The sequence below is a fragment of the Homarus americanus genome, unplaced genomic scaffold (genome assembly GCF_018991925.1).
Source record: "Homarus americanus isolate GMGI-L3 unplaced genomic scaffold, GMGI_Hamer_2.0 scaffold6317, whole genome shotgun sequence".
Taxonomy (NCBI): Eukaryota; Metazoa; Arthropoda; class Malacostraca; order Decapoda; family Nephropidae; genus Homarus; species Homarus americanus.
The window spans coordinates 10,684,601-10,705,557 of record NW_024730668.1 but is presented as its reverse complement, the minus strand read 5'-3'; the positions used below and the strand labels follow the sequence as shown (position 1 = coordinate 10,705,557).

Here is a 20,957-nt window from a genome sequence, read left to right as displayed (position 1 = left end):
CAACAGAATGCTTTTTGTGTGACAAGCCAGCACCAGAGAGTGCTCTCAGGCAAGCAATGACAATGAAACTCAATGACAGAATCAACGAATGTGCAAAGACACTCACTGACAAAAGAATCCTTGTTAAACTTAGTGCAGGAGATGTAGTGACACAAGAGATGAAATATCACCCAACTTGCTTAGCTGCACTGTACAATAGAGAAAGAGCTTATCTTAGTGCAAAGGCATATGAGAAAACACAAAGAACCTTGACAAAAACGATGCATATCCAACTGGCGTTCTCTGAAATGGTGGCATACATCAATGAGACTAAAACTTCCTTTGAAGATTCTAATCGAACAATATTTAGACAAGCCAGCTTAGTCTTACTGTACAAGCAAAGACTCTAACAACTTGGTGTCGAATCTTCTGAAGTGCAATCTACTAGACTTAAGGACCAAGAGTGGTTTCACATATTCCTCAACTGTAAGCTCACAATCAAGGAAGAGATGTTTTGTTTGCATTCCAAGAGGATGTAGGCTCCATTCTGGCTGAGGTCGGCAAATACTGGGGTTTCGCCAGTAGAGAGGGGTCGGGGAAAGTGGGAATCAAAAAACAAGCAGGTCCTGGGAAGTAAAATTAGTTGCTCAGGACAAGGGGTAAAACAGGACCAGGGAAGAGTAGGTTTAAATGTATACTATACAAACAGTAGGAGCGTTAGAAATAAAATAGACTTGCTGAGAGCGGTTGTATGTACCGAGAATGTAGACGTCATAGCAATCACCGAAACTTAGATGAATCTGGCGAGCAAAAATTTTTTATCAGAGTACCACAAGGACAGGAAAGGTAGGAAGGGGGGAGGGGTCGCACTCTTCGTCAAGGATACATTAAAATGTTGTACTAATAATTCAATAAAGGGTGAAATAGGAACCGAGTCTGTGTGGGTAGAAATCACGGAAGGAAGAGAAAAACTAATTATGGGAGTGATTTACAGGCCCCCAAGTCTTAGCAAAGAAGCAGCTCAGCCCATATGGCAGGAAATGAGTAGGGCAGCAAAATATAACAACCTATGCATTATGGGGGATTTCAACTTCAGAAATATTGACTGGGACAACATTGTAGGCGACTATGAATCTGAAGACTTCCTAGACGCAGTACAGGACAATTTTTTGAAACAACTAATTACAGAACCTACTAGAGGTGACAATATATTAGACCTAGTATTAACAAATAAAGAAAATATTATCAGAGATATCACAGTAGGGGAAGAACTAGGTAACAGTGATCACAGAGAAATCAGGTTCACCCTAAATTGGGAAACGAAAAACAATGACAATATGGTCAGAGTCCCAAACTTTCGGTTGGCGGATTATCAGGGGTTAAGAAGGTACCTAGGTGAGGTCACCTGGGAACAGTCACGTCAGTTCCCAGTAGGAAGTGGTGAGGTCATAGATGACACAACAATTGATCATGACTATAATATATTCACCAGTATACTACATAAAGCACAAGAACAAAATATACCATACAGAAAAATTAGGTCAAACAAGAATGAGCCAAGGTGGATGACCAGAAAACTTAAACATGACATAGGAATAAAGAAAGGAATATATAAGAAATTAAAGGGAGGGGAGGAGCAGCTCAGAAACAGGTATAATGAACTATCTAGGAATGTTAAGAAAAATGTAAGGAAAGCAAAGAGAGACTATGAAATCAAAATAGCAAGAGAATCCAAGGCGAATCCCAAGGGATTTTTCCAGGTATATAGGACAAAGGTCAAGGACAAAGTTGGGCCTTTAAAGTCAGGGAGGGGAGAATTGATAAATGGCAGTGAAGACATGAGCAAAGCATTGAACAGCTACTTCTTATCAGTTTTCACAGAAGAAATTTGCGATGAAATTCCGGAGGTGGAACTGATATTTAAGGGAAAGGAAGAAGAGAAATTAAAGAATATCACCATCAGAAAAGAGGATGTTCTTAAGAAGATAAATAAACTAAAGAACACAAAATCCCCAGGGCCGGATGAAATTTTTCCTCGAGTCTTAAAAGAGTGTAGGGAACAGATTAGCGGACCCCTCGTAAATTTATTTACAAAATCATTAGACACTGGAGTTGTGCCAGAGTTGTGGAAACAGGCGAATGTAGTACCCATATTTAAAAAGGGAGACAGAGCATCAGCGTCAAATTACCGGCCGATCAGTTTGACGTCAGTAGTGGGGAAATTTCTTGAATCAATTATAGCAGATAGCATCCGATCGCATCTAGAGAAAAGCAAATTAATCTACGACTCTCAACATGGGTTTACAAAGGGAAAATCTTGTCTAACAAATCTGCTAACGTTTTTTAGGAAAGTCTTCGAGGTAGTAGATAATGACGAAAATTACGATGTTATTTACTTAGACTTTAGCAAAGCATTTGACAGAGTACCGCATCAGAGGCTTCTGAGAAAAATTAAGGCTCATGGTATCGAGGGGAAAGTTTTAAATTGGATAAAATCATGGCTCACCGATAGAACGCAGAGGGTCAGCGTAGATGGTGTTAAATCTGAGTGGGGCCGTGTAACCAGTGGGGTTCCCCAGGGGTCAGTACTAGGCCCACTCTTGTTCATAATCTACATAAACGATTTAGATACTGGGATCAGCAGTGACATAAGCAAGTTTGCGGATGACACCAAAATAGGGCGGCAAATTAATTCAGGGCAGGATGCAAATGCATTACAGGAGGATCTAAATAAACTGCAGGGGTGGTCTGAAAATGGCAAATGAAATTCAACACCAGCAAGTGCAGCGTACTTAATATTGGAAGAACAAATACTTATAATGTATACAGCCTGAACAACATCAACCTAGAGAAGTCGACTTGTGAAAGAGACCTAGGGGTACTTGTAAGCCCGGACCTACGGCCTAGAAAACAGTGCGTTAATGTTCGAAATAAGGCAAACAGAGTATTGGGTTTTATATCTAGAAGTGTAAGTAACAAGAGTGCAGAGGTCTTATTGCAACTATATCTTGCGCTAGTTAGGCCGCACCTCGATTATGCGGTTCAGTTCTGGTGCCCCCATTATAGAATGGATATAAATTCACTAGAGTCGGTGCAGCGAAGAATGACAAAAATGATTCAGGGACTTAGAAACCTTCCATATCAGGATAGGTTAAAGAAACTTAACTTGCATTCCCTAGAAAGACGAAGAGTGCGGGGAGATATGATAGAAGTATTTAAGTGGGTGAAAGGAATCAATAAAGGGGATATAGAAAAAGTTCTTATAATATCCGAGCAGGATAGGACTCGGAGCAACGGATTCAAGTTGGATAAGTTTAGGTTTAGGAGGGAGATAGGAAGAAACTGGTTCACAAATAGGGTGGTGGACGAGTGGAACAAGCTTAGCAACTTTGTAGTAAGTGCGGGAACTCTGGAAAGTTTCAAAAGGAGGCTAGATAGATTCATGGATGATAGAGAGTGGTAGTAACTCTCGACAGGAGCTGCCATGCACAGGCCAACCGGCCTATTGCAGACTCCTTATTTTCTTATGTTCTTCTTATGTTCTTAAATACAGTGAAGTTGTTCATTTGGCCAAGGCTGCAACAATAATACGGCAGGATATGCTCAAACACAAGTCAAAATTCTTACCATACTTGATGATAGAAGAATTAAAGAGGCAGTTCCTTCATCACTTCTCCAATTCATATGTATGATTGAACATGACGCAGACACAGATATCATTGTCATATAGATATAGATCTGTGTTCATTAGGAGAAATTGGTCTTGAAAAAACGTGGATTTCTTATGGTGAAGGAGCTTATACAAGATGGATTCCTGCTCATGAGTTAGTTGTAGCCATAGGACCTGAAAAAACACTGGAATCACATTTTTCCACGCATTCATTGGTTGTGATACTGTGTCAGCCTTCCGTGGTGAAGGTAAAAAGACTGCATGGCAAACATGGAATGTGTTTAACGAGGTTTCCAGTACCTTCACCAAAGTCAGTTAGTGCAGAAGACCTCCGTGTCTTGGAAAGGTTTATGGTAGTGATGTATGACAGGTCTAGTCCAGCCTTATGTATCAATGGTGTAAGACATGATTTATTTGCTCGCAAACAGAGATCATATAATTCAACAATTCCACCATCACTGTCTGCCTTAAAGGAACATGTAAAGCATGCAGCCTATCAAGGTGGAATTATTTGAGGTCAGGCAACAGTAGCCCAACCAGACATTCCAAGTCCTGCCAACTGGGGCTGGAAAAAGAAAGATATGTGGCAAATACACTGGACAGACCTTCCACCAATAGCAGCGAACTGCCAAGAACTGACCAAGTGATCTTGCAAGAAAGACTGTGGACAGCGATGTAAATGTATCCGCTCTGGTCCCACTCTCACAGCTCTTTGTGGGTACTTAGTATGCCAGCAGCTGTAAACATGAAAGAATTCTTATAACAATATCACCCAAGGCAGAAGCCTTGTTAGTAAGACATATATTGAGCGCTTATGCTGACACAGAACAACGAGGCGGCATTGGAATTAACTAGTTCTGCGGTGACAAATATGCGTACCTTGTAAATGCCCTCGTCAAACTCGCATCTTACAAAGACACTGTTGAATACAATTCGGATCTGTCAAAAAAACAAAAAAACATTAAACTGTAATAATGAAAGAACTTGTTGATGAATTTGACGCAAGCAGACAATTGCAAACAGGAAATAGTCAATCCGTTGTTTACCATGATGAGATGAATAAGTGAAACTTGTATTTGGTGCAAATACCAAGATCACTAGATTACAATATGTTGTAACCGCAAAATTAATATTTGGCAGTATATTCCTCAAGGAAATGTGAACAACAAGTATGTGGTCAAACATATGGCCATACATACGAACACTACATTCTCGACTGTGTGAAGATAGAACCTTTAAGGAACAGATTTAAACACACTGTGTGTGTGAAATCTCACAACACCTTATCTCTAATGGCAATATAGCCAACATATTAAGATTGTATCCACTTTTTTGCCCTCAGTAGCTATATCATTTCTCATGTATAGAAGCAAATACACGTGTTATTGAATATCTCTCACGCAAATGTGAATAATATAGTGGATGACCAGACATGTTGCCTCGCACTGCTGTACGCATGCAGCTGCGAATACATAGTAAGTCACCCTCCATGTACAGAACTAAACAAAGAATGTATTTGAAATACTCTGTTACATTCTATGTCACAAAATCCTGGCCACTGGGGACCGTTGTACACACCCTTTGTGACCTCCACTCTGTAATGCTTTTGCGCTACCGCTCTCAGGATAAGTATGGGGTACACAATAAACTCGCTGATGTAAGAGGCAAAATTTAAAGTTAAAATTAATGATGAGCTAAACGAAACGGTTTCATACGAATCTATCTGGTGGGATTTGATTACCCAAAACAAAAGCAAGCTGGCAGTAGGTGTGTGCTATAGGGCCAACTCATCCTCGGGGGGGGGGGGGAATAGCAGATCCCCATAGTCATCCAGACAGGTACGCCCTCATCATGGGAGATTTTAATCATGAGGCAATAGACCGGGTTAATCTTACCACACAAGCCAAGGGAGAAGAATTCCTTGATCTCATTCAAGACTCATTCTTCACACAACACGAGGGGAGACAACATTCTATTTTAGTCTTGACGACTGAGAATGCTATGGTGGGCGAGGTCCGCGTCGGGGAGAAACTAACTCCAACCAGCGACCACTAAGAAGGAATACAATTTTTGATAGTCGAGAGAAAGTAGTTTAGGAGGAATACTATGACTTTAACCATGGAGATTACCAGCTCATGAGAGACAAACTATAGAAAATTAACTGGGAGGAAATCGTTAGAGAGGAGGCAGACATAGAAGAATAAATGTAAAACCTCATGGAAATTCTTGAGTTAACAGAAAGGGACTGTATACCTCCGAAAACAAAGAGAAGAGGGAGAAAGTCTAGGTGGATGAATCACATATCAAGGGAAGCCTGTAAAAAAAATACCAGATGCAGAAGAAATGCCGGAGCATATAACATCATGCAAATTATGTTGTATACAATAGAACCTACAGGGGGGTAAATGGGGGCCCAATCTGGAAATTAGATCAGCCAAATGGCATTTCGTGGTGAAATTAACCCAGAACGTTAAGAAAGATCATACGTCCTTGTATGCGTATGTCAGGAGGAAAATGAAAACCAAGGATACTGTCGGCCCTCTATAGGACGAAAACAACGTGGCCCTGGAGGATGACAGACGAACAGCTGATACTTAAATGAATACTTTGTATCAGTGTTCACACAAGAGACAATATATAACATGCCAGTGCCTAAGAGAATGTATACCTCAGGGGTGGAAAATAAAATATAAGAGATAGCAACTACAGACGATATCATCAAAAGAAAAAGTATCCAGCTTGAAATAATTCAAACGCCCTAAACTGGATAAAAACAAACCAAGGTGATAAAGTAGGTGGCAAACGAGATTTACACCCCACTAAGGCTCTTATTCAGGAAATCCTTGAATCAAGATAAAGCGCATAGGGACTGAAAATTAGTCAACGTCACCCCAGTATACAAGAAGGGTAGCAAAAGTGCCGAAAAAAACTATAGGCCGATCAGCCTAACATCACATATACAGTATTTAAACTTTTTCAAAACATTCTGAGGGGCTTTATCATCCAACACCTGACCGAACACAGTCTTATCAACACATCACAGCACGGTTTCACGGAAAAAAATCCCGCCTGACAAACTTACTCACGTTCCTAGACACGGTAACAGAATATGTGAACCAAAGCTCACCAGTGGATGTGTTGTACATGGATTTCTTCAAGGCGTTTGACAACGTCCCATATGTATGAATTAGCCTCTCAGATACAGACACATGGCATAGGTTGGAGGATAGCTTCAAATATAGGTTGGACGGATATATGAGCGATAGGGGTTGGGTTGTAAACGGGACTGCCCAGTATGGGCCAATAGGCCCGCTGCAGTTTCCTCCATTCTTATGTTCTTAAGACTTTGACTTGGATTAACAGCTGGCTTAAAGACAGGCAACAAAGAGTGGTAATAAACGGAGTACATTTTGAATGGAAAATGGTTCTCAGTGGAGTACCACAAGGCTCTCTTTTTGGACCCACCTTGTTTGTGATCTATATAAATGACATAGATGAATATATATCGAGCCACATTGTCAAGCTTGCGGACGACACGAAGATATTTGGGAAGTAGCAAGTCAACACGATATCGCAACAATGCAGGAAAACTTGAGTGAGCTGTTCAAATGGACCCAAGACTGGCAAATCGAGATTTGCAAATTATAAAGCACACCTTTGACTACAAAATAGGAAAATTCTATTTCAACTGTACAAATCTCAAGTCCATCCTAATCTGGATTACTGTATACAGGCATGGAAGCCCTACCTCCGCAGAGATCAAACAGCCTTAGAAAAAGTGCAACACAGAGCGACTAAGATGATTCCGGGTCTATGTTATCTCTATTATCCAAGTACTGAGGACCTTAGGACTAACTACCCTTTAGACAAGGCAGAATAGGGCAGATCTCGATGAAACATTCAAAATCCTGAAAAGAAAAAAAATGTGATCCCGGAACATTTCTTTACGATGTCACGCACCACGAACACGAGAGGACATAACTACAAGTTCGTCAAGTTATCATGCAAAACGAATATAAGGAAATACCTTTTCACACAGAGGTGGTAGACCTATAGAACGGTCTACCAGCCCAAGTCGTGCAATCAAGAACAGTACTGGGCTTCAAAATATCTCTTGACAAAATTATCGAGCCGGTGCATGCCCAGTATTTGCCAACAGTGCGTGACAGAGACGTGACCGATCGCCCGGGCGGCTAGCGAGCCGATCTTTTGGTGAAGAATATAAATGAAAAGAGACGTGACCGATCGCCCAAGCGGCTAACAAGCCGATCAGTGGCGAAGAGGATAAAAGTAAAAGTAAAAGTAAGAACAATGGAAGGATCTTATACAGGTCACTGGACTCCTTTCCTCGGCATGGCCACCTCCAGTGGATGGCCATTAGGTAAATACGGTATGGTAAATACTTCTATCTCTGCTGTTATGAACATTAAACTTACGCTTATCTCATATACTCGTATATCTGCTGGTATCAATAGTGTATAGCATAACTGAGGGGAACAGTGTTTAAGACTGAGGCCGGTGTATAGCATAACTGAGGGGAACAGTGTTTAAGACTGAGGCCGGTGTATAACATAACTGAGGGGAACAGTGTTTAAGACTGAGGCCGGTGTATAACTTAACTGAGGGGAACAGTGTTTAAGACTGAGGCCGGTGTATAACATAACTGAGGGGAAGTGTGTAAGAATACTATCCACTTAAGTTTGTGTCAGCTGAGTGCCGATGAATGAGATAGATTCTGTAGGAGGAAGGTGTTGTGAAATTAAAGAGTGAACACAGTCAAATATTAGAAACAGGAGGGAATAGATGGAAGAGGTTTTGCTGGGAACTGAGACTCTTTAAGATGTGGATGTGGAATGAAACATTAACACTCGTTAATGTTTCTTATGTAGATGAGCTTAATAAGAATTCATACTGTACATCTAAAGGTTAAAATTTATAAATGTGGTATATTAAATCAGTGTCGGGTGTTTCTAGGCACTCCCGGCCACTAACATCGTAAAAGTATGACATCAATAATAGTCAACAACATTACTCCAGTTGTTTACTCTAATAATGTAATTCACTATGGTGATATTTTCTGCTGAAATGAGAATACTCTAAATGGTATTCACAACTTTCCAGCCCATTCTATATAAGATCCGACCTACTGTAGGGTATATATAGTCTGGGAGGGTAAACACCTAAACCACTGGATCTCACCTCATTAATGAAGAGGCTATCCTGGACTTTGACGGTCATATTAACACTTGTCATCACGTGGCATTGTTCTTCAGATTTGCTTCTTACTTGACGCTTGGTGGGAACACACCAGAGTTTAAATAATATGAAGGTTTTTTAGAAAGAAGAAACTATCAGCCTCGCCTGTTGAAGGATAAGACTGGGCACTCTACAGTACTTGGAAGTACATAGAGAACAGTTAAATAACAAATAGTTGTACATGTAGGCAAGAATATACATCTTGCTGAGTGAAATCTCACAAGTCACATGTAAAAAAAATCATATATTGTATGTGGATCAAAGGTGAGACATGAAAATGACAGTCATGCGGAATTCGGCAATAATAAAGCGGAAGAAATAAATTAAGTTTTTTCCCCCTGTGTTTGTGAGAACGGTTGAGAACATTTTATATAGTTCTGAAAAGAGAGTTGTTCTCGGTTTTAAGGTATACACAGGTCTCGGAAGAGAGTAATAAAAACAAGCGCAAAGCTCATTAAAGTCCAAATCCTGATGGCTTACTTCTTAGAATGTGAAGAGAAATATGACAGTCTTTCAGTTTCTTGTTCATGAGGGAGTAAGGAAAGCTTCCTTATGACGATAAACGAGCAAACGTGTCTTTTAGTTGAACAAGTTGATCGCCTTAGCACGAATAATTAAAAAATGAGATAATATTTAGAGTATATACCATGACAATGCCAAGTGATATGATTGTGTGCCTCACGAAACAGAAAATTAAATAAAGTGAATACATCATCCAAAAAATGTTTATTTAGAATTAGTGACTTAGTTTATAAGGGGAACCAATAGCATGAAATATGCGTGTAAGCGGTGTGCTGCAATATTGTAGTGTACAGTACTTGAATCCATACTGTAGTACCATTTGTTTTACAATGACCTCACACTTGTGTTCGCTGATAATGTTAAGTTATCTACAAAATACATAATCTAACAGAATTTGAAGACAAACAAAATATTTTCTATAAGCTATAAACATTGTTACAAGAATGAACGACACGATTAACACCATACATTTGTGATACGATTAAAGTACAACAAAAAGTGTGCCATATATCATTAGATCCGAACTATTACCTTGATTTAAACTCCGTGTGAACGATCTTTGTCTTCGTGATCATACTTTCATGTTACTGTGAGGAAACGTAAACAATGCAAATAAACTTCGGAAGGCGCTGTACTACTATACTTGGAGTATGGTGAGTATACTGGTATCGTGTTTCACCTTCGTAAAACTACCAAAACTGAGTACAGTACCTGCACACCCTTACATCTATCAAAATACCTGTGACCACGTTAAACCAAACAGATAGCTTAATAAAATAAAAAATAACCTAACTTAACCATCATGTGAAGGTGCAATGTAAATATTGCAACAAACAACAGCTGTCAGTAGGTGAAAAAGTTTTTGTTTAATTCTCTCAACACAGCACTATCACGCACCTATATTTCTCTCAACACAGCACTATCACGCACCTTTATTTCTCTCAACACAGCACCATCGTGCACCTTTATTTCTCTCAACACAGCACCATCGTGCACCTTTATTTCTCTCAACACAGCACTATCACGCACCTTTATTTCTCTCAACACAGCACTATCACGCACCTTTATTTCTCTCAACACAGCACTATCACGCACCTTTATTTATCTCAACACAGCACTATCACGCACCTTTATTTCTCTCAACACAGCACTATCACGCACCTTTATTTCTCTCAACACAGCACCATCGTGCACCTTTATTTCTCTCAACACAGCACCATCGTGCACCTTTATTTCTCTCAACACAGTACTACCACACAACCTTCATTTCTCTTAACATAGCAATACCACGCATACTGTGTATTTATCCTAATACAGCACCACCACATACATTTGCTTATCCTAACACAGCAATACCACACACATTTGTTTATCCTAACATAGCACCACCACACACATCCTAACACAACACGACCACAAACATTTGTTTATCCTAACACAGCAATACCACACACATGTGTTTATCCTAACATAGCACCACCACACACATTTATCCTAACACAACACGACCACAAACATTTGTTTATCCTAACACAGGAATGCCATACACATTTGTTTATTCCTAACATAGCACCACCACACACATTTGCTTATCCTAACACAACACGACCACAAACATTTGTTTATCCTAACACAGCAATACCACACACATGTCTTTATCCTAACATGGCACCACCACACACATTTATTTATCCTAACACAGCACCACCACACACATTTGTTTATCCTAACACAGCAATACCACACACATGTGTTTATCCTAACATAGCACCACCACACACATTTATTTATCCTAACACAGCAATACCACACACATTTGTTTATCCTAACACAGCAATACCACACACATTTGTTTATCCTAACATAGCACCACCACATACATTTGCTTATCCTAACAAAGCAATACCACACACATTTGTTTATCCTAACACAGCAATACCACACACATTTGTTTATCCTAACATAGCACCACCACATACATTTGCTTATCCTAACACAGCACGACCACACATATTTGTTTATCCTAACACAGCAATACCACACACATTTGTTTATCCTAACACAGCAATACCACACACATTTGTTTATCCTAACATAGCACCACCACATACATTTGCTTATCCTAACACAGCAATACCACACACATATGTTTATCCTAACACAGCAATACCACACACATGTGTTTATCCTAACACAGCAATACCACACACATTTGTTTATCCTAATGTAGCACCACCACATACATTTGCTTATCCTAACACAGCACGACCACACACATTTGTTTATCCTAACACAGCAATACCACACACATTTGTTTATCCTAATGTAGCACCACCACATACATTTGCTTATCCTAACACAGCAATACCACACACATATGTTTATCCTAACACAGCAATACCACACACATTTGTTTATCCTAATGTAGCACCACCACATACATTTGCTTATCCTAACACAGCACGACCACACACATTTGTTTATCCTAACACAGCAATACCACACACATTTGTTTATCCTAATGTAGCACCACCACATACATTTGCTTATCCTAACACAGCACGACCACACACATTTGTTTATCCTAACACAGCAATACCACACACATTTGTTTATCCTAATGTAGCACCACCACATACATTTGTTTATCCTAACACAGCAATACCACACACATTTGTTTATCCTAACACAGCAATACCACACACATTTGTTTATCCTAATGTAGCACCACCACATACATTTGCTTATCCTATCACAGCACGACCACACACATTTGTTTATCCTAACACAGCAATACCACACACATTTGTTTATCCTAATGTAGCACCACCACATACATTTGCTTATCCTAACACAGCAATACCACACACATTTGTTTATCCTAACACAGCAATACCACACACATTTGTTTATCCTAATGTAGCACCACCACATACATTTTGCTTATCCTAACACAGCAATACCACACACATTTGTCTATCCTAATGTACCACCACCACATACATTTGCTTATCCTAACACAGCAATACCACACACATTTGTTTATCCTAACATAGCACCACCACATACATTTGCTTATCCTAACACAGCATGACCACACACATTTGTTTATCCTAACACAGCAATACCACACACATTTGTTTATCCTAATATAGCACCACCACATACATTTGCTTATCCTAACACAGCAATACCACACACATTTGTTTATCCTAACACAGCACGACCACACACATTTATTTATCCTTACACAACACGACCACACACATTTGTTTATCCTAACATAGCACCACCACACACATTTATTTATCCTAACACAGCACGACCACACACATTTGTTTATCCTAACACAGCAATACCACACACATTTATTTATCCTAACACAGCACCACCACACACTTTTGCTTATCCTAACACAGCACGACCACACACATTTGTTTATCCTAACACAGCAATACCACACACATTTGTTTATCCTAACATAGCACCACCACACACATTTATTTATCCTAACACAGCACGACCACACACATTTGTTTATCCTTACACAACACCACCACACTTATTTATACAAAGTACACAAAATATTTTTTCAGGCAGAAGAAGACATACATCTCCCAGATTATCTTATTGTCTATAAATAAATGCAATGATTTGTGTGACAATAGCATGATGGATAATCGTAATAATGGTAGTTATAGTAAAGTGCTTCTCTACATTGAACAATAATGTAAATGAACATAATTATTAGCTTCTTAATATTTTAGTGTTAACCCACATAATAATAAGGTCTAACAGTAGCAGCACTAATGTTATACGCGGGAGAAAACTCTAACTTTAATGTGAGTCTTCACATCTATATATATATATATATATATATATATATATATATATATATATATATATATATATATATATATATATATATATATATATATATATATATATATATATATATATATATATATATGTATGTATGTATGGGTGTGTGTGTGTGTGTGTGTGAGTGTGTCAGTGCGTGTGGGTGTTGCATTGAATAATGCTAACTGCTTAACAAGGTTTATAAACCAAACATTTGGTGAACTAAGATTAACAGGGTTGTTTCCCCACCAACTAACGTTAATTGTTCAAAATTTGATAACCTAACTAGCATTAGATTACACGAGGAAATACCGAGAAAATATAAACAATCAATATACTGAGGTTAGGTTTGCTTAAATTAGGTTAGGTTAGGTTAAGTTAGGTTAGGTTTGATAAGGTAAGGTTAGATTTGGTTATATTTGTTTAAGTTAGGTTTGGCTTGGTTAGGTTAGATTTTCTTGAATTAGGTCAATTCCAACATGGCAAAGAAAATATACAAATAATATTAAAAATATAAATTCCTCTAAAAAAGACTACAGTTTTTGCTGAATAGGGAAAACATACTGTCTTTACTGCTATAGTCAATGGAAATTAAAATGTACATGTTAATATTTGATCTGTTTCATGTCAGGCGTCGCTTACTATCATAAAATAGCAAAATTATATCTAAAGTCGGTTAGATTAGGTTAGATTTTGCATGAAACTTTTTCTTCAGATATTTTTATGATCTAAATGGTCACATATGGCCAGACAGATGTTTCCAAAAGGGAGAAATACACAGGAGTTATCGCTAATCACCAATTATCTCTGTTTAGCGTAACACACACAGACACAAACACACACACACGTATATATATATATATATATATATATATATATATATATATATATATATATATATATATATATATATATATATATATATATATATATATATATATATATATATATATATATATATATATATATATATATATAATATTAGTCTCTGATGCTTTTGGCCTTCCGTGGCTGTCAAAAGTAGTTGGGCGTAATTAGTGAATTATGTAGTAGTACGGTAATAGTGAACAGTCGTAGCCAGTGGCCCAACTGGTGGTCCTCCCAAGTGTCACAGTTTAACACTTGCTGACCTTGGGATTAATAATTATTTTATTTTTACAAGACCCTCACACTGCATGGTCGATGTAGAGACTAACAGGACTTTCCTTCCTTTCTTCAAGAGGAAAAGGCAGAGGAAGAATGTAAGTAAGTTCCTGGATGACTTATATGGTTCTAAGTCCCCATCCTCCACGGCTTAATTACCGTCTTTGGTCCTCTTCTCCGTCTTACTGTCCATTAACCACGGTTCTTTTTTTCTTACTTTCTTTATCTTCAATAAATTATCTCATTATTCTCACTTTCATTCATCTTTCGTTTTTATTGAACTCTAATTTATTCTGCCGTACCTTACTACCTCAGTACTCAGCCACCTACTACACCACCTACCTCAGTACCCAGCCACCTACTACACCACCTACCTCAGTACCCAGCCACCTACTACACCACCTACCTCAGTACCCAGCCACCTACTACACCACCTACCTCAGTACCCAGCCACCACTACACCACTCCCCAGCCACTCAGCACCAGCCACCACACCCACCACCTACCACACCTCAGCACCCAGCCACCTACTACACCACCACAGCACCCACCCACACCACCCACCTCAGTACCAGCCACCTGTACCACCACCCCAGCCACCCACACACCACCCCCCAGTACCCAGCCACCCACTACACCACCTACAGCCACCTACTACACCACCCACCAACCCCCTACTACACCACCACCTCACCCAGCACCCACCACCCACCCCAGTTACTACACCACCTACCTCAGTACTCCAGCCACCTGCTACTACCCAGCCACCTACTACACCACCTACCATCACACAGCTACTTCCTAACCTCACAGCTTTTAATAATCCTAACAATTTTCTTCATTTTGGAAATACTGGAAGTACATATGATTTTAAATATATATATATATATATATATATATATATATATATATATATATATATATATATATATATATATATATATATATATATATATATATATATATATATATGATAAGATAAATCCATATATATATATATATATATATATATATGTATATATATATATCTAGGTATATGATAATCATTAAAGAAAACAAAGTCAGGTTTCAGTGTAATTCACACTCTGAAGATGTAATCAGAGTGTGACCTTCTATATATATATATATATATATATATATATATATATATGACCCACTTGCATGTCTTTTTCTCTTTTCTTAGTTATATGACATTTTTACCTATTAACCTAATTACCACCCCTCTTAGAGGTAGCGAAAACGGGGATCAGGGCCATTGGCCACAATGATAATATAATAATTGCACACTTACCTCACATTTCCATTTGTGTGACAGTTACAAAGTTGTAATAAATTTGAATATTTTAAATATATGTAATTGATTCTATTACATGTATACTGGTATTGTGTATTGCATGTACAAAGTTAGTGTATATCCCCTTAACAGTTATGTTACATTACTTGTATACCATTGAATAAAATTTGTTCAATAATTGAAATGCCATGTAATTAATACATGGCATTTACACACCAGTAGCCTACGGTATTTACACAGTTGAAGACTATGTTATTTACACACCAATTAGGCCATGGACTAACACAGTTATCTGACACTAACACTTATTTAATACTAACACAGTTGCTTGACACTAACACTGTACCTCGACGCTAACACAGTTACTTGAAACTAACACAGTTTCTAGACACTCACACGTTTACTCTCCACTGACACTTGACACTAACACATTTACTCGACACTAACAGTTATTTGACAGTAACACAGTTACTCGAAACGAATACAGTTGCTCGATACTAACACATTTACTTGACATTAACACAGTTATTTGAAACAGACATAGTTACTTGACAATAAGTTAATTACTTGAAACTCACACAGTTACTTCACACTAACACAGTTACTCGACACTAACAGTTACTTAACAATAACACAGTTACTTTGAATCTAGCACAGTTACTTGACACTAACCCTGTCACTTGAAACTGACAACTACTAGAATCTAAAACAGTTAATTGACACTAACACAGTTACTTGAAACTGAAACAGTTACTTGACACTAACACAGTTACTTCAAACAGATATAGATACTTGACAATAAGATAATTGCTTGAAACTGACACAAAAACTTGACACTAACACAGCTCCCTGAAATTAATAATTACATAAATCTAACAGAGTTACTTGACACTAACACAGTTACTTAACACTGGCATAGTTACTTAACAGGAACATAGTTACTTAACACTGACATAGATACTTCACACTAACACAGTTACTTAAACCTGACATAGTTACTTTACACTAACACAGTTACTTAATGCTTACATAGTTACTTGAAACTAACATAGTTACTTGACACTAACACAGTTACTTGACACTAACACAGTTACTTGAATCTAACACAGTTACTCGACACTAACACAGTTACTTGCCACTAACACAGCTACTTGCCACTAACACAGATACTTAACACTAACACAGTTACATGACAACAACACAGTTATTTGAAACTGACACTGTTACTCAACACTAACACAGTTATATGCCACTAACACAGTTACTTGCCAATAACACAGTTACTTGACACTAACACAGTTACATGACAACAACACAGTTATTTGAAACTGACACAGTTACTCAACACTAACACAGTTATTTAACAACACAGTTAATGGAAACTGACACAGTTACTTGACACGATCACAGTTACTTGACTCTAAAACAGTTACTTGAAACTGACACACTTACTTGACATTAACATACACACTTGATGCTAACACAGTTTCTTGACTCTAACACTGTTACTGGAAACTGACACAGTTACTTGACACAAACATAGTTACTCGACACTAACACAGTTACTTTAAACTGACAGAATTACTTGAAAATAACAGTTATTCGACATTATCACTGTTACTTGACAATAAGATAGTATACTTGAAATTAACACATTTACTCGACATTATCACAGTTGCTTGACACTAACACAGTTATTGGAGACTGGCACAGTTATTTGAAACATACAGTTACTTAACACTAATACAGTTACATGACAACAACACAATTATTTGAAACTGACACAGTTACTCAACACTAACACAGTTACATAACACTAACACAGGTACACAACACTAACACAGTTACTCCACACTAACACAGTTATTGGAGACTGGCACAGTTATTTGAAACATACAGTTACTTAACACTAATACAGTTACATGACAACAACACAGTTATTTGAAACTGACACAGTTACTCAACACTAACACAGTTACATAACACTAACACAGGTACACAACACTAACACAGTTACTCCACACTAACACAGTTACATAACACTAACACAGTTACTCAACAGTAACACACTTACTCAACAGTAACACAGTTACTCAACACTAACACAGTTACACAACACTAACACAGTTACACAACACTAACATAGTTACTCAACACTATCACAGTTACAGTACACAAACACAGTTACACAACACTAACACAGTTACACAACACTAACATAGTTACACAACACTAACACAGTTACACAACACTAACACAATTACACAACACTAACACAGTTACATGACACTAACACAGTTACTCAACAGTTACACAGTTACACAACACTAACACAGTTACACAACACTAACACAGTTACTCAACACTAACACAGTTACTCGACACCAACACAGTTACACAACACTAACGCAGTTACAAAACACTATGACAGTTACATGACACTAACACAGTAAATCAACATTAACACAGTTACACAACATTAACACAGTTACACAACACTATCACAGTTACATGACACAAACACAGTTAATCAACACAAACACCGTTACACAACACTAACACAGTTACATGAGACTAACACAGTTACACAACACTAACACAGTTACTCAACACTAACCCAGTTACACAAAACTATCACAGTAACTCAAAACTAACACAGTTAAACAACACTAACACAGTTACTCAACACTAACACAGTTACACAACACTAACACAGTTACTCGACACCAGCACAGTTACTCAGCACAAACACAGGTACACAACACTAACACAGTTACAAAACACTATCACAGTTATATGACACTAACAAAGTTACTCAACACTAAAACAGTTACACAACACTAACACAGATACTCGACAGTAACACAGTTATTCAGCACAAATACAGTTATTCAACACTATCACAGTTACACAACACTATCACAGTTACATGACACCAACACAGTTACTCAGCACAAATACAGTTATTCAACACTATCACAGTTACACAACACTAAAACAGTTACTCAACAGCAACACAGTTATTCAACACTATCACAGTTACTCAACACTAACAAAGTTACACAACACTAAAACAGTTACACAACACTAACACAGTTACTCAACAATAACACAGTTATTCAACACTAAGACAGTTACTCAACACTAACAGAGTTACATGACACTAACACAGTTACACAACACTAACACAGGTACACAACACTAACACAGTTACATGACACTAACACAGTTACACAACACTAACACAGTTACATGACATTAACACAGTAACATTACACTAACGCAGTTACTCAACAGTAACACATTTACTCAACAGAAAAACAGTAACTCAACACTTACACAGTTACACAACACTATCACAGTTACACAACACTATCACAGTTACTCAACAGTAACACAGTTACTCAACACTAACACAGATACTCAACAGTAACACAGTTATTGAACACTATCACAGTAACACAACACTATCACAGTTATTCAACAGTAACACAGTTACTCAACAGTAACACAGTTATTCAACACTATCACAGTTACACAACACTAACACAGGTACACAACAGTAACACAGTTACACAACACTATCACAGTTACACAACACTAACATAGTTACTCAACACTAACATAGTTACATGACACTAACACACTTACACAACACTAACACAGTTACACAACACTATCACAGTTACACAACACTACCACAGTTACTCAACAGTAACACAGTTACTCAACAGTAACACAGTTATTTACCACTATCACAGTTACACAACACTAACACAGGTACACAACAATAATACAGTTACACAAGACTATCACAGTTACACAACACTAACATAGTTACACAATACTAACACAGTTACTCAACGCTAACACAGTTATTCAACACTATCACAGTTACTCAACACTAACAAAGTTACACAACACTAACACAGTTACACGACACTATCACAGTAACTCAACAGTTACACAGTTACTGAACAGTAACACAGTTACTCAACAGTAACACAGTTATTCAACACTATCACAGTTACACAACAGTAGCACAGTTACTCAACACTATCACAATTACACAACACTAACATAGTTACTCATCACTAACACAGTTACTCAACAGTAGCACAGTTACACAACACTAACACAGTTACACAACACTAACACAGTTACTCAACAATAACACAGTTACACAACACTAACTTAGTTACTCATCACTAACACAGTTACATGACACTAACACAGTTACACAATACTAACACAGTTACACAACATTAACTCAGTTACTCAACACTATCACAGTTACACAACACTATTACAGTTACTCAACACTAACACAGTTACACAACACTAAAACAGTTACACAACACTAACACAGTTATTCAACAGTAACACAGTTATTCAACACTAACACAGTTACTCGACACCAATAGAGTTACGCAACATTAACACAGTTACTCAACAGTAGCACAGTTACTCAACACTATCACAGTTACACAACACTAACACAATTACACAACACTAACACAGTTACACAACACTAACACAGTTACTCAACAATAACACAGTTACACAACACTAACATAGTTACTCATCACTAACACAGTTACATGACACTAACACAGTTATTCAACACTATCACAGTTAGACAACACTAATACAGTTACATGACACTAACACAGTTACACAACACTAACACAGTTACACGACACTAATACAGTTACACGACACAAACACAGTTACACAATTCTAATACAGTTACACAACACTAATACAGTTACACAACACTAATACAGTTACACAACATTAACACACTTACACAACACTAATACAGTTACCTGACACAAACACAGTTACACAACACTAATACAGTTACACAACACTAACACAGTAACATGACACTAATACAGTCACACAACACTAACACAATTACACGACACTAACACAGTTACACGACACTAACGCAGTTACACAACACTAATACAGTTACACGACAGTAACACAGTTACACGACACTAACACAGTTACACGACACTAACACAGTTACACGACACTAACACAGTTACACAACACTAATACAGTTACACGACACTAACACAGTTACACGACACTAACACAGTTACACAACACTAATACAGTTACACAACACTAATAGAGTTACACAATTCTAATACAGTTACACGACATTAACACACTTGCACAACACTAATACAGTTACCTGACACTAACACAGTTACACAA

General features: G+C 37.7%; 1 protein-coding gene across 1 annotated transcript in view; it reads left to right on the top strand.

Moving 5' to 3' along the window:
• The window catches only part of LOC121867234 (collagen alpha-1(IX) chain-like), a gene marked incomplete at its 5' end in the record, with an annotated part of 213,025 nt that overhangs the window by 21,922 nt on the left and 170,146 nt on the right, over positions 1 to 20,957 (top strand). Inside the window, one exon of the mRNA XM_042367086.1 lies at positions 14,509 to 14,529. Within this exon, the coding sequence (XP_042223020.1) occupies positions 14,509 to 14,529 (21 nt within the window). The remainder of the gene's footprint in view (positions 1 to 14,508; positions 14,530 to 20,957) is intronic.